Raw genomic sequence first — 15245 nt, 5'->3', positions numbered from 1 at the left:
ATACTGTAAACAGTAAAACATTTTGACTATTTTCTACGGTAGATTTCTGGCAACCACAGCTGCCAGTTTTTTACTGTAAATTGTACATTTTACCTTTAAGTGTACTGTAAACAGAGAAACATTATAAATGTATTTTGTACGGTAGATTACTGACAAAATTTTACAGTTCACTTGCAAGTATTTACATCATACTTAAGTGAACTGTAAAATTTACAATAAAAACTGGCAGCATCAGAAAAAATAAAGTTGATAAATTATTCAATAACACCCAGAACTGGTAAAGAAAAGCAATATATAGCAAAATATAACTTTTATTTTAATACCACAAACATATACAATGACAACTATTTTCTTTTCCTTGAAACAGCAGGAAAATGTATTCCAGAATAAACATTTTAAATTATTACAGTCTTTACCAGAAGGTAGTATTCTATGCTCTTAATGGCATGTGGTTAATCAAGGAAATACAAGGAGAAAAAAGTTATTTTAGCGATTATAGCGACATTCAATTATTAATGCAAAAGTGACATTTTAAGTATCATTGCTCAAATAATTACTGGTATAGTAACAAACATACCATAAGTACAAACATACCATAAGAACAAAAGTAGTATATTGGTAAAATATAAATTTCTAAGAGGACAGCTCACACATTTTCAACATTCTCAAGTCATTTTCAACATTCAAAGCATCTTCCAGTATAAATTTGAAAAGCATCGTCACTGCCAACGTTATCCTCAGACATCTGTCAAATAATTTTTGTCCAACCTTTTCTGTTCTCCATTCGTGATCAGCAAGGTCTGCTATGAGTGTAAGGATTCACTGAAAGCTGTTTTTTGTTTTTTCTTGACTCAACTTTGGTTCCCTTCTCTGGATTTATGCTGAAGAAGCACCTACAAAAGACAATGTAATCACTCATTTTGTTGATCACAAATACAGATAAAGTTCACCAAAAAACTTTTTTTTTTTTACATAAACTAATATAGTACAAGTACATATTAAGTTAACAGTACAAATCTTAGTTCACTAATGATGAAGATATCTAACATAAGCAAACAATTATTTGTTTTTTTTCTTAATTTTTCTAACTGAAACAATGTACAAAGAACTGTTACAAATGTTTTCCCATTGTCAGTTAATTTTACTGAATACATTACCTTACGTTAACAAATGAGAAATTACTGTGAAGTGCAATTACGTGTTAAAAAATAGTTTAATGCCTACCCTTGTATGAATTCCAGAGTGGAACCAAGTTCCAAAGGGTAATGAATGTTAAAACAGTAGTAACTGCTAAACATCATGCAAATTGCTGCGACGAATGTAGAAATGTGCGGAGTTTAAATATTCTGGTCGATGCTCAGCATCAAAAGCTTTGATGTGTAGCATGAGGTGCCTACAGACAAAAACAAACAATTACATGCCTTTGGTCTTGCCTTGGAATGACATGATAATGAGTAATTAATGTCATTTTTTACTCACCAGCAAGTAAAACAAAACCTGTATATATTTTTTTTCTTTCTAAACACAGAAAAAGAAAATTTGTAGAATGTTTGTAACCACACAGTTTTGGGGTGCCACTGATTTCCACAGTATTTTGCTTAATAAAGTCAATATCCGCCCACAACTGTTCGGTTAGAAGCCTTTTTTAAAATAATGGCAGAACAAAGAAATCTATACAGGTTTTGAACAAATGTAATTTGAGTAAATTACAGATTTATAATATTGAACTATCCTTTAAATTGTAAAAAAACTATTTTATTAATTTAAACTCACCACAGACAATGATGCAGGGTGTTGCTGGTAAGTGGTCTACATCCACATCATCCACTAGGCAAGACTCTTCCACATAATGAAACATCACTTCTTCCTTTTCGTCAAAGTAGGCAAGCAGAAGAAGCATCACATGTTTTAAATCTTCATTGCATCCTTTAGGTTGACAACTCAAAACATCTAGTTTTGCAGCAGTCTGCAGAACTTTTGGTTTCTTCTCTGCACCAACTGTTTTAAGAAAGTTCAGGAGCCGCTGTCCTTTTTTATCCAAGCTTTTAAGAAACATCTCCTTCAGATCAATTCCAGTTAGCTGCTTGAAGTGTGTACACATACCAACCTCTTGAAATAGAAATGGCCAGTTCTCACAAAGCTGGTGTTTGCTTGCTCCATTGTTTATGTCTTTGCGCTGTGTGTAGTATGTTGCTTTCAGGAGGTTGCTAACTTCTTCCAAATCAAAATTAGTTTCTTTAGACTTCATCTTCATCATTTCTTGTTTTTTCAGCTGGCTCTCTTTGGTCTCATTAAATGGCATAAATTTTACATTCCAATTTACACAGCTGTAAGTGTCTTGAACTGCTGCCTTTCTTTCAGCAGGAATCTCCTCTGTGTCAGTCTTCTGTTCTGCTGTGTTTTCGGATTTTCGGAACATTGGTCCTTTTCACATTTTCTACACGATTCTGGATCTGCTTAAGTAGCGAGTGATATCCTGCACCAACTATATCACCATCAATAACATCCTGCAAGGATGCAGGGTATTTGGTCACCATCTTTTTGGCAATGGCTGTAGAGTTTTACTTACTTGAAGACTTGCATATCTTCATCATTTCGGACACAATTTTCACCATATCTCGTCGCAATCTTGGGTTTGGTCTTTTCTGCCTTTCTAAACATTGCATCAATGCTTCTAGCAACTTCTCCCATGGTATTTTAAAATTGTCAGCCCAGTCAGAAGCAACCGTGGAAGCCTTGCTAAATGTTGGGGATGGTGATGAGCATGAAGAAGACTGTGTGCCACTGCAGCTGTTTCTAGAACTTAGCAAGCTATCTGAACTTTCTTCTAAAAGAAGGACAAAGGTAAAAATGATCACTTATGAAACCAATTTATTTTATCGTAAAAATAAATGTACTTACTGATCTGGCTCCAGGCACACACAAGTTTTCGTTCCTGAATGGGTCGTAATACGGGCAAGAGATCTGCTTCCTGAACATATAGGAAATCTTCAGGTGAGGATACCCCAGATAGTTCAGTGTTGCCACCACTGACTGTAGCACAGAGGATGAAATATCTTTGAGAATCTCAGCAATTGCAGTGGTTACACAGCTTTGCTCCAATTCATTCATGACTAAAAAAGAGAAAAATAATTAATTTGGTGACTCTAAAATTAATGAAAAGGTATAATTGGCCCATTTGAGCACAATTAAACTGTTTCATTTCAAACCTGCATGAGTATCTTTCTTCTTTTGAACATAAAATATATTTTCCAATAAAAAAGAAAAAAAAATATCTTTTATGTTCAATAGAAGAAAGAAACTTGTAACAGATTGATGTCAAAACTGTATCAGAAATTTCATACGTTAGGTGTGATGAGCTGTGCAAACAACAGAAAGTAAAATATGATGCAAAAATATCAGTTTGAATTGCACTATTTTAGTTTACATCTAGTTTAGTTTTATCAATACAATCCAATGTTACAACTATGCAAGCTTGTATTGATATAATGAGACACTATGCTGTGTTTCAGTGGAACTACCCTACAACCTTGCAAAATGTAAGATGACAGTGGGTAATAATCAGGCAAGTGGTCAATGTTCAAACACTGAACCCTTTCACTGGTGTTTTTTAGGGAGTACAAATGATACTCAGGAAGAAAATCTGCTATGAACACCCTGATCAGCAAATCAACATGCTCCTCTGTGATTAACATGAGCATAAGACTTTATTCTGTATTTCTAAAGAAACCCTTGTTTGTGTTTCACTAAATCTGAATGGACTGACTGAATCTTTGACAGTTTCACTGTAAAGCTCGGAATAAAACGGAGAACTATCTTTCAGTTGTAAGAATGGAGGACAAGATCCGGATGCCAAATAGGCCTGAAACAACTGATGCCTTTCAGAAAGGGTGCGACACACATTTTTTAAATTCTTGAGATGTCTGGTACATCTTTTGAAGTAACTGTGTTTACTTTCAAATCTCATTGTCCATAATCGGATCAATGGATCCTGGATAGTGTCGAAGGTAGTGATGTTTTGGTTTTAGATTCACTTCTGGAAAGGCTGCTTTTCTAGACTCCAGGTATTCTTGGATGAGAACATCCAAATATGCAACCTGTGACACTGATCTGAATGCATCAGATCCATTGTATTTGAACTGCCTGATTCGATGGTTAAGAATTGGGTACGTGAACCACTTCTTTTTAACAAAATATTTGACATAAAGAGCAACATCGTAAGACAACACGCCTTCAAAAATGTCGTGACCAAGGCATGGTGGCAAGCCAGGTTGGCAAACTTTAAAGTTCTTCAAAGAGTTGAAAACTGAATCAAACTTAATGCCTTTAACTGTTTCATTTTCGGTCTGTAATTGGTTAACAACAGCACTGTAGTTTTCAACAGTGCGCAGCGGACCACAAAAATTTGGGTCAACACTCTGAAATTCTTCTTTAGTAATTAGACAGTACCTGCAAAAATAGCTTGACTGACTAAAATTTTCAGTGAATCCACCAATGCAGTGGGATCCCAAATTGTCTCCAGAAAGGCAGTAAAGTGTGCCTTTTATAATAGATTGATCTGACAAAGCAATTCCATTTTCATCAACGTCTTTCAGGTCTGTTACTAGCTCTGAGAAAACACTTTCATGGCCAAAGTCTATAAAGTCTTTTTCTCTGCACAGCATAACCAACTGCATATGTTCTGTGTTTCAAAATCTGAATTCAGCAGACACTTCAATGTGTCTTTCACAGGTACATAGTATGCAAATTGCTCTGTCCCATTCTCATCTCTACCTAAAAGTATTCTTTTTGGTTCAACGTATTTAAACACTTTTTTTTTAAGGTCTGACTCCTTGAATACTCTGTTCGCATTGGTCCTTTATGACACACAGAAAACAAGTCTGATTCTTTCACAGTAGCAAATATTTGAGAAATAGTCTCATTAGGTAATGACAAATTCTGCAAAAGTGAATGTAGCTTACTAAAAGTATTTGTCTGTCCCAATTCATGAATATTTTGCATCTCATCTACAATATTTTGTATTATAAAAGCTGGAAGAAGAAACTGTCCTTGTAATTTCATATAAAATATGTTTACATTTCTTAAATACAAATCATCAAAATTTTGAAATTAGTCCATTTCATTTACTTCAGACTCACCTGTATTTGAATGCAGGTCAGCAGGACACTGCTCTGATGTAACTGACTGTATATCTAATGCAGAAGGCTGATGTGAATCAGTAATGCTGTTAACTGAACATTTCCTGTGCTTCCTAGACATATGAGAAGTAAAAGAGGACATGATGTGAAAAACACTTTTGCACCCTCTTACTGGACAGTAAACTACACGACCTTCCTTAATATGGTTCTTTAAGTGAGCAACAAGACTAGCCACATCATGGCACTGATAACAACATAGTGAAACACTACAAATCAAATCCGTATCAACCACTGCATGTGCAGTCACATCAGCAGTAGAGCTGTTATGGTGCCGATAAAAATGGCTCTTAAATGTTACGCATTTAGAAAATGACTGTTTGCAGTCACTAGTTTGTTTGGTGTTCCTCAAGGATCTGTCTTAGCCCCTTTGCTTTTCTCTTTATATATGCTGCCTCTTGGTGAAATTATTCATAAACATGGGATTCGCTTCCATTGCTATGCTGATGACACACAGCTGTATATTTCAGCAAAGCCAGATGAGCGAGATCAGCTTAACAATGTTGAGAAGTGTGCAAAGGACATAAGACAGTGGATGCTTGATAACTTTCTTCTGCTCAACTCAGATAATTTGTTTTGTTTGTTCAATACAAAACATAAAAAAAAATACATAAAAAATTAACAATTACATAAATACATTTTAAAACTAAATTATGTAGAAAAACAATGCATATGTCCGTGAACAAATATGATATCATATTTTTAAAGGTTGAAATTGGAATGAATTTATCCAGTTTGAGGGTATTTTGCAAAGCATTCCAGTCGCGATTGCAAAGCATTCCAGGCAGCAGATTGAAAAGATGCAAGACCAAATGCAGAGTTGGTTTTAGGAATGCTTAATTGAAAATGAAGTGAGGACCGGGTGTTATATGTGACAGGCTTTAGCTGCAGCAAGTGACCTAAGTAAGGAGGTGAGTGGCCGAGAAGCAGAATGGTAAAGAGCATCAAGTTTTGATAGGGTGGACTTCCAAGCAACCCTATATATATTGTCTCCATAATCTAACATAGGTAGAATGGTATTCATTTGAATAAGAATAAGTTTGGCAGAAGTGGTGAAGGAAGAGCGGTTTCTGTAAAAGAAACCAAGCTTGGCTTTGACCTTAGATTGCAGCTTTGATATGTGGATAGAAAAAGAAAGTGAAGTTTCCAACCAGATGCCCAAGTAGTTATAAGCAGTGACTTGTTCTAAAATATCCCCCTTGATCTTAAGGGCAGGAGGAGGCGTAGTACCCCTACGGCAAAACCACATGCTTTTTGTTTTGGAGGTATTGAGAGTGAGTTTGAGTTGTGTAAAAGACTGCTGTAGTTGGTGAAAACTATGTTGCAGGGTAGCTTGAACAGCATCAGGGGAGGGACCTATGGCATAAAGGATTGTATCATCGGCATATAAGTGAATGAGTGAATTACCAACTGCCTGGGGAATGTTATTAATATAAATTGAGAAAAGTTTGGGACCAAGAATGAAGCCCTGGTGACCGGGAGAGAATGGGAGAAAAGGTTTTCTAATCTTACACATTGAACACATTGAGAAAGATAATTTGAGAACCAAACCAGTGAGTGATCAGTGACACCAATGCTGCAGAGTCTGTGGATAAGTGTGTTGTGGTCCAACAACAGTCAAAAGCTTTTGTAATATCAATGAATATAGCAGCACAGTTTTGTTTGTTATCTAATGCAGATGTAATGTCATTGACCACTTTAGTGGTAGCTGTAACACAACCATACCCTGATCATCTGACCCAGCTGCTTTATTGGGGTCCAGAGCAGTAAGTTCCTTCAAGACTTTCCCCACTAAAACAGGCCAGATAGAAAAACTGTGAGGAGGTGCTAGAAGGCTGCAGGTATTAGAGGCTGCAGGAGCTGTAGAAATAGGGTTTAATGTCTTTGGAACAAAGCCAACATTTATGAAGTGGTGATTGAATGCTTCAGCCATGGAGTTTTTATTAGTGACAACTATATCATCCAATTTTAGGGACATTGGTATGGTCCGGGGTTTGTTTTCAAGTTTTTTTACCGTATTCCAAAATGCTTTTGAATTCGCACCACAAAGTGTGAGCCGTTTAAAAAAAAAAACAGCTTTAGCCTTCCTCGCTGCTTGTGTGGCCTTATTCCTGATTTGACTAAATAAAATATCTTTAACAGATTGTGTCTTGCGTGCTCTGCGCCAGGCTGTATTTTTCTGCTGAAGCAGAACCACTAGATCACGATTAATCCACGGGCTGTTGCGGTTTTTTTATACGCATCTTTTTGTTTGTTGATCACAGCAGTTAAAAGATCTTTAAACAACAACCATGCATCATTTACTGTAGGAATCAGACTGACTCTATACCAAATTACATGATTCAAATCATGTAAGAAAGCTTGAGCATCAAAATCTTTGAGAATATGTTTAGTAGTGACTACGCAGGCAATGAAAAAGTGGTTGCTGAGATCATTGCAAAAAACACCCGATAAATACATATGTGGGGCATTTGTAAACACAACATCTATCAATGTGGCGTTGTCACAACCTTTTAGGTTATATTTAGTAGGTAGGTTTATGATTTGATGAAGGTTTAAGCAATCAAATTGTTGTACAACTTTCTCAGGGGGCTTAAGCATGTCCCAGTTTAGATCACCAAGTATGATCAACTCGGACATAGTGAAAGGAGCAAGAGCATTGCTCAAGGCATTTGGGATACATGCTGGTGCAGATGGAGGGCGATAGTAGCCAGCCACAGATAAAGAAAAACTGTTTGATAATTTCATGTTAAGAACAAGAAGATCATACTGTTTGGGTATAGACTTTGCCAGGGCTATACTACATTAAAGGTATTCTTTAGTGAAAATTGCCACCCCCACCCCCCTTAGATGACCTATCCTGCCGAAACAGGTTGTAACCAGATAAATACAGGTCAGGATAGAGAATAGAGTTACACAACCATGTTTTAGTAATTCTCAACCCATACTTTAAGCTGGTCCAGTTAAGGTAATATGCTTCTTGCGTTTACATACAAAAACCCAAGGTTATGGCGATTACAAAAATCATCAAAGCATATATTATTTGAGGCCACATGATCCATAGGGAAAACAACACCAGAAAGAACATCAGATGATTACCAGAGATCATAAGCAGTAATATAATCAAGGCCCGACAGAGCACAGCTGAGGTACCACAGTAATGATGTTTTTACAATACAGTTGTATGCAGTTTGTTGGGTAATGCAATAATATTAATGAGCTTTCTCATAATAAAACATGACAGCAGAGCCGGAGTGATGGAAAATCTGTCAGGCTTTAACCCAAAAGTCCGTAATATCATTAAAGAGGCAGAGTCTCTATCATTTGAATAGACTTTGTCTGTTTTACTGCATAAATAAGCAAGGCCATTTTTGATTGCATATGAAGTAACGCAAGGAACTGAGAGACGCAAGGAACAGATCTTCACCAGGACCTTGCTGAGCTTGAGCACGTGCGCGATCTGCGAGCGCTCGGTCAATGACAGGTACTTCTTGCAGTGGAACTCTTGCTCGAGCTCGAGCAGCTGCTCGCTCGTGAACGCTGTCTGCCGCCACCGGCTCTTGCCTGCTGAGGACGCGCCCGACGCCACCGCCGAAGCCGAGCTCCAGAATTGTAAGTCGCTACTGACTAACATCTGGCTTTTTTGTCTGTTTGCTGTTTCATTGAAGCCTCAAGCTGCTCATGCAATGGAAATGCTCTGTACTGTGTGCGAGACTCTTTGGGCCTGCGCTGTACCTATCACAATAACATATCTAAATTGTGTATGTAGCACATTTTTGTCAGGAACTGTTAACATTTAAAGTTAGGTAGGGCATTTCAGCTGTGAGTCCTAAAATTTGGGACATAGTCTCAGATAAATGTTTGTAGGAATGTAATTTTTCATGATAAATTAATTCAATTTAAAATATAAGCTAATGAGAAATGTGGCTTTTAACCCATTATTTTCTGGATTGCTAATAAATGATGGAAGAAACTCCTTACTCTAACTTGCCACAACTTTCTTAAGATTCCTTTAAATAATGCTACGCTTCCGATCCCTTTTTCTGTAATTCTCCTTACAATTTGTGCAATGTTGGCCACAGGAAGTGACATTAAGGTTTAAATAAAATGAATAACTGTATTTTTTTTAAAAAGAATGATGTTCAAATTTACAATGTTTCTTTTTGACATACGTATAGCAGTATACTTTATTATAAACAGAGCTGGACAGTAACGGAGTAAATTTACTTGAGTACAGTACTTAAGTACAATTTTAAGGGATCTGTACTTTACTCGAGTATCATTTTTGGGGCGTACCCATGACTTTACTCAAGTACATTTGTACAAGTCAACTGCATGATCAGATTTAGATGAGACGAAACCATGGACGAAACAACAGTGGATGAAGACGCAGCAGGTCCATCCCAGGAATGTGCCAACCCGTGGCCACACCTCACCAGACTATTTGAATTTTCTGAAGAAATTAATGATAATTTTCACTTCAAGTGTTTGCTGTGTTTACCAAAACAGAATTTTATTAACGCCTACAAGAATTCATCCTCCAACTTGCGGAAGCATGTTAAGGTACGTAACATTGAAATAAACTTTCTTACATTTCTTCTAAGCTAGAGTATAGCTACAGAAAAGTGCACTAAATGATTGGCTAGCTGCGATAATGCAGCTTTTTACATTCTCGGTTATGTTTGAGTAGTCGAAGCCACATGCACCCGCCAATTTGAGATTCAGATGGCTAACTTTGGCCTGACAATAGTTAACATACTGTAAGCCGAGGCAAGCTAATCGTGGTGTAACATAGATAATAATCAAATCAACTGAAGTCCTTTCAGATTCATGTTTTGACATGCCCCTGACAAATAGAGAGAGCATATCTTTTCTAGTCTGAGCTCGAGTATGAAACGTCTTTTTTACCATACAAAAATGTTAAAGCCTAATTAGTTCTATGCTAGTTGCAAGCGGTGCATTTTCAGTTCACTTATTTCACCAGAGCAAATAACTAGAGCTAGCCCTATTTGGCTTTTAAAAAAAATAACAGTTCAGCTGGCCTAGACAGGATTACAATAGTGTTTGTTGAGGCTTAACCCCTTGAGTGGCAGGGATCACTGGTGATCCCGGATTATTGTTGATCAAAATTAATTACTTGTCAAAACATCACACTCTTACTTGATCTGGACAAACTCAGCATCACAAGAAAGGTTTAAGACTCCAGCTTCGATATTTGACCACCGTTTATGATTAAACTGGTTTGCAGTGACATTAATTTCTAAATGTATGCCAGGAGTGCAAAAAAATTAATCAGTAACCTTCGTTATTTTGAATAGAAATCATCACTCATAAAATATTCATTCTCGTCTTCTCCGGTTTATTTGTGTTCAAATACATAAAATATACAGAATCCGCCAGGGCTATTAGTACAATGGTGCGCATATTTGGAGAAATAATGATTAATTATCACATGTTAGTAAAATATTTAGTCATACAGAATAACATTTCTATTCATTTTCCACTGAATTATGCGATCAAACAGCGAACAGAGCGAGATGTTTGTCTCCTCTTCCTGATTTGCGTCAGATTTGACCTCAGAGCTCTATCATTTGCTGTACAGCTGTCAATCATCTCACGTGGTTCAACGTTCTGCATGACGCGTCCTGTGTACACTTCCTCATTCTGGACATATCTGTGATGATAAAGCGAAAGTGACATTTTTTCACCGAAACAAGAAGCTAATAAATGCACGATTGAAGTATAGGTGTTTTGTGTTTTATTTTCGTGCGATTTGGGGTATTTTTATATGAAGAAAGAATAAAGGTAAGGGTAAGCATAGCCAATAGCTTCATATAAAATGCTAACGTTAACTGTTAAATATAACATATTTCAAAATCTTTTTTGACTTAAAAAACATTTTAAACCGCGACCGGAATATGATTAAAACACCATTAAGTATTTGTAAGTGAGGTTTAAATAAAAGTGTAATATTAATAAATTAAATTGTGTCATGTAGCTTGAGGTTACTTGTTGTGTTGTGCTAATGCACCTTGTGGCAGGAGCTTTCTATTCCAATTTTTTTTTAAGAATTCGCATTTAAAGTTCCAATAATAGTTTTTTGTTGTTTGACTTAAGTTAATAGATGGATTATTCATGTATAGTGGGATGACAGAAGGTGTAAATGGCCGAGCATTATGCCAGAAGAAAGGCTATAATGGCTGAATTCAAACAAAATAAGGATAAAAGAATAATGAAGATTAAGTCTCATACTGACAGAGGTCCACTTTGCTGGTCGACGTAAATTAAAGTTAGTTGCACCAGTAAAACCAATTAAAAAATTTAGTCTGGAGCCATTGGAAAATTATGAACAACCTGCACTTCATAATTAATAATACTGCTATGTAGACTACATGATGTGTATCTTTTCTAATATTTATTAGTTTATTATAGTGTAAACTGAAATATTATACTGTGTTTTACAGAGAAGGCATGAGACACATCTGGAGGAATACTGTCAAATAACTTCAACAGGGGGAGTGGTGGCTCCAGCGGTTAAGGCGCTGGGTTGCCGATCGGAAGGTCTGGGGTTCAAGCCCCGGTATCGCCAAGCTGCCACTCTTGGGCCCTTGAGCAAGGCCCTTAACCCTCTATGCTCCGGGGGTCCCTTACGAGGGAAATATCAAGGTCCGTGACGTCGGAGTGACGTGGGGCCGCCTTCCCGTGGGCTCACCACCTGCAGGAGGGACCGTAAGGGACAGTGCTGTGAGGATTGGGCAGCAGTCGAAGGCGGGGGCCTGCTTAGACTGCTGCCCCCGCAACCCGAATTACGGCTAAGCGGGAGAAAATTAATGAATGAATGAACTTCAACAGCCTGCAAGAGGCCATCAGAAGGTGGAACAGGTTTCAAGGCGAAGCAACTGAAGCTGCTGGAGACCAAGCAGGTGTCTCAGAAGACGGTTGATCGGGCTATCCTCCGCTTCATCGTTCAAGGTCTCCAGTCCTTCTCCCTGGTTGAGAAACCATCCTTCCACTACCTTATTGTAGAATTACAACAGAGTAGTGCTGTCATGTCACGCACAACTGTGCGGTGCAAGATTGATTCAGCTACATCTAAAATGAAAGAATGTCTCAAAAGCGAAATAAAAAAGGTACCATACATTGCCACCACTACTGATTGTTGGACGGCCAGGAGAAGGAGCTTTATAGGTGTAACAGCCCACTGGCTCGATCCTTGCAGTTTTGAACGCCGTTCAGCTGCCCTTGCTTGCCATCAACTAAGGGGCTCCCACACATTCGATGCCTTGGCAGCTGTTTTGACCGACATTCATGCGGAGTATGAAATAAGTCTAAAGGTTGTTAGAACTACAACAGACAACGGGTCGAATTTCGTCAAAGCGTTCCGTGTCTTTGGTCAGCAGGACGAAAATAACAACGAAGAGTTAGTTGCAGAAGGCACAATCGAAATACAAGTAGGAGAAGATTGTGATGCATCTGATGGTGAAGAGGAGGTGGAATTCATGGATGTGGTAGCCATTCTGGAGGAAGATGATGGGCTTCAGTATCAGCTGCCGAAACATCATCGGTGTGCATGCCATTTACTAAATTTGGTTTCCACAGTCGATGTTGATCGGGCTAATAAGACAGAAGCTTACAAGAAATTGTCCAGATCAGCCTTTTCTAAATGTCAGGCACTCTGGAATAAAGCATCAAGGTCTCCTCAAAATGCAGAGCTTATAGAGGAACACTGTAAGCTTTACTTGGTACAGCCTAATTCAACTCGATGGAACTCCTCTTTCATGGCCGTGGAACGTGTGGTCAGAATCATTAGAGACCAAGGAGAGGGGTCTGTGAGAACGGTCTGTGCTGCACTCAATGTTCCAATGTAAGTAGCTTATGTTAATGTATAATTGTGTTATCTTGTTTTGTTAGAGTAATGCTTACCACATTATATGCTGTGGATACATAAACAAATAAATAAATGTCCAGCATTGCACAGTGGTTCTGTATACATTTTGTTGAAATATGTGTTTGTTAATTTTTTTCTTTTTCTATTAGGTACAGTCCGGCTGACATAGCCTTTTTAGGGGAATATGTCACCACCATGAGTCCAGTTGCGAAGTCCTTGAACATACTACAAGGAGAAGTCAACATTCAGATGGGCTGGCTGCTCCCGACAATCACCACCCTCACAACCAAGCTTGAAAAGACCAGACCGTCACTCAGATTTTGCAAGCCACTTGTTGATGCTCTTCTTGATGGTTTGAGGAAGGTTTTTAAGAGCATGATGTCAGAGCCAGAGCTAATTGCAGCAGCCATTCTGGTTCCAGGGTTCAAAACCTCCTGGACCAGCAATGACACAGTCCTACAGCTTGGTAAGGAAAATGTTTTTGTTTGTTTGCTTTCAAAAACCTTTACATCCAACAATGATTCTATGCAGTTGTTTACTTACAGAGTAATAATAACATATGTGTTTGTTGGTGTGATTCTGTGTTTCTAATCAAGGCCTTAGTTACATCAAGGAACATCTGCCAGAACACGATGAAGGTCTTCGGTCTCCTGATACCACATCAACCTCTTCTGATGAAGATGACTTCTTCACCAATGTCAAGCAGACGCATTCCCATGAGATAAGTAAACAACTTGATGGATACCTAGCCGCTACAGCTGAAGGAGTGAATACACTGGCTACTGAAGCTCAACACAGCCCTGCCAGCTTCAGCAGCAGGTTTGCTTTTCACCCCAAGAAGGGGATCAATTCATACACAGAATTTTGAGAACCAACTTCTCCTCAAGTTGAACAAGGACTTCATGATATTTGATTGAATTGAAGTACAGTACACACACACACACACACACACACACACACACACACACACACACAGAGTTGTCACACATAGATTGTGTGTGTGAGAATGGTGTTATTCAGCTGAAAGTTTTTTCTCCTGCCTTTGCCTGTAAGTCAATGTGAGAGGAAGGGGCTTAAAACTGTCACTCAAATGAGCTGAATTTTATTTTTCCTTCTTTGTTTGTTGACCTAAACACAGCTAATTAGCTAATTTTTATTTAATCATTATTATTTTCTTTTCTTTGCTCTATGCTCCGTGTATAACACGGTCAGGTTCAGAGGTGTGTTACAACATTGCTATATTGCCTTCTTTGCTGGTTTAGGTTTATTGATTTGATTGTTTTTTCATCAGAGAAACTCACATTTTCTTTTCTGATATTACACATTAATGTAAGCTGAGCATTTGCTTTGATGTTCTTGAGTAAGCGGTCGGTTTTACACAGTCAGGTTCAAATGTGGGTGCAAAAAATCCATTAAAACTCTAGCCGAGGTTTGTCGGAGCGTTGCCATTGTTCTATTGCCTTGTGTGCAAGTGAGAAATGTTAAATAAAGCAACATGGTCAAGAGATGAAAATGACTTGATTTTACTTTGAATTCCTTTTACATTCTCCAAGGTAGTAACATTAACATTTTTCATAACTCCATGTAGGACGTTTCTGTACATAAATGTAAGCACTGTGGCAGTAGTAATGCAATATTTAGAAAATTTACTCTTGTACTCTTTATACTCAAGTACTTTTAAAAACAAGTACTTATGTACTTTTACTTAAGTAGACATCTGACTGTAGTACTTTTACTTGTACTTGAGTAAAATTTAGCAAGGGGTACTTTTACTTTTACTCAAGTACTGAAGCTGTGTACTTTGTCCGCCTCTGATTATAAATAGATACATTGTTGTTAGCTGTACATAAAATTATTTTGTTGCACAACATAGATGCAAAGAACCTCTCTAGGTCACATATGTAACCTTGGTTTCCTGAAGGAATGAGATGCTGTGTCAACAAGGTTTTTTTTTTTTCCACAGGTGTATTCTTTCCAACAGAATGATGCGGGGTGACATTGTGGGTGAGGTCATGACTAGTAAGCTATAAAAGCACATGCAGTGGAGATGGTGCTAACTTCAAAAAGGGAAGGTAGTGCTCACAGGGATGCAGGGAGAGTGGCACTGAGACGCAGCCTCTCGTTCTCTCTGGGAAACCTTGTTACATTAAAGAACTCGAGCT

General features: G+C 37.9%; 1 protein-coding gene and 1 long non-coding RNA gene across 3 annotated transcripts; one reads left to right on the top strand and one right to left on the bottom strand.

The window, feature by feature from the left end:
- Window positions 1–293: 293 nt before the first annotated feature.
- LOC310733260 lies at window positions 294–2590 on the bottom strand. 2 transcript variants are annotated; one of them, XR_014535680.1, is made up of 3 exons: window positions 1774–2590; window positions 1225–1393; window positions 294–893 (listed from the first exon to the last, which is right to left on the bottom strand). It is a non-coding gene; the product is annotated as an uncharacterized lncRNA (long non-coding RNA). The 2 variants fall into 2 exon arrangements; XR_014535681.1 differs by lacking the exon at window positions 1774–2590 and having other exon boundaries at window positions 1225–1508.
- Window positions 2591–8045: 5455 nt separating this feature from the next.
- On the top strand, window positions 8046–13951 carry LOC310733735 (uncharacterized protein; the record flags this gene model as incomplete). Its single annotated transcript, XM_083555140.1, has 5 exons — window positions 8046–8088; window positions 8583–8807; window positions 12048–13059; window positions 13233–13549; window positions 13680–13951. 5 exons carry the CDS (start codon window positions 8046–8048, stop codon window positions 13949–13951), a joined length of 1869 nt encoding a protein of 622 aa, XP_083411266.1.
- Between the last annotated feature and the right edge of the window lie 1294 nt (window positions 13952–15245).

The sequence above is a fragment of the Silurus aristotelis genome (assembly GCF_946808225.1).
Source record: "Silurus aristotelis genome assembly, chromosome: 11".
NCBI lineage: Eukaryota > Metazoa > Chordata > Actinopteri > Siluriformes > Siluridae > Silurus > Silurus aristotelis.
The sequence above is the reverse complement of the archived record's forward strand: the minus strand, read 5'-3'. Positions and strand labels throughout refer to the sequence as shown.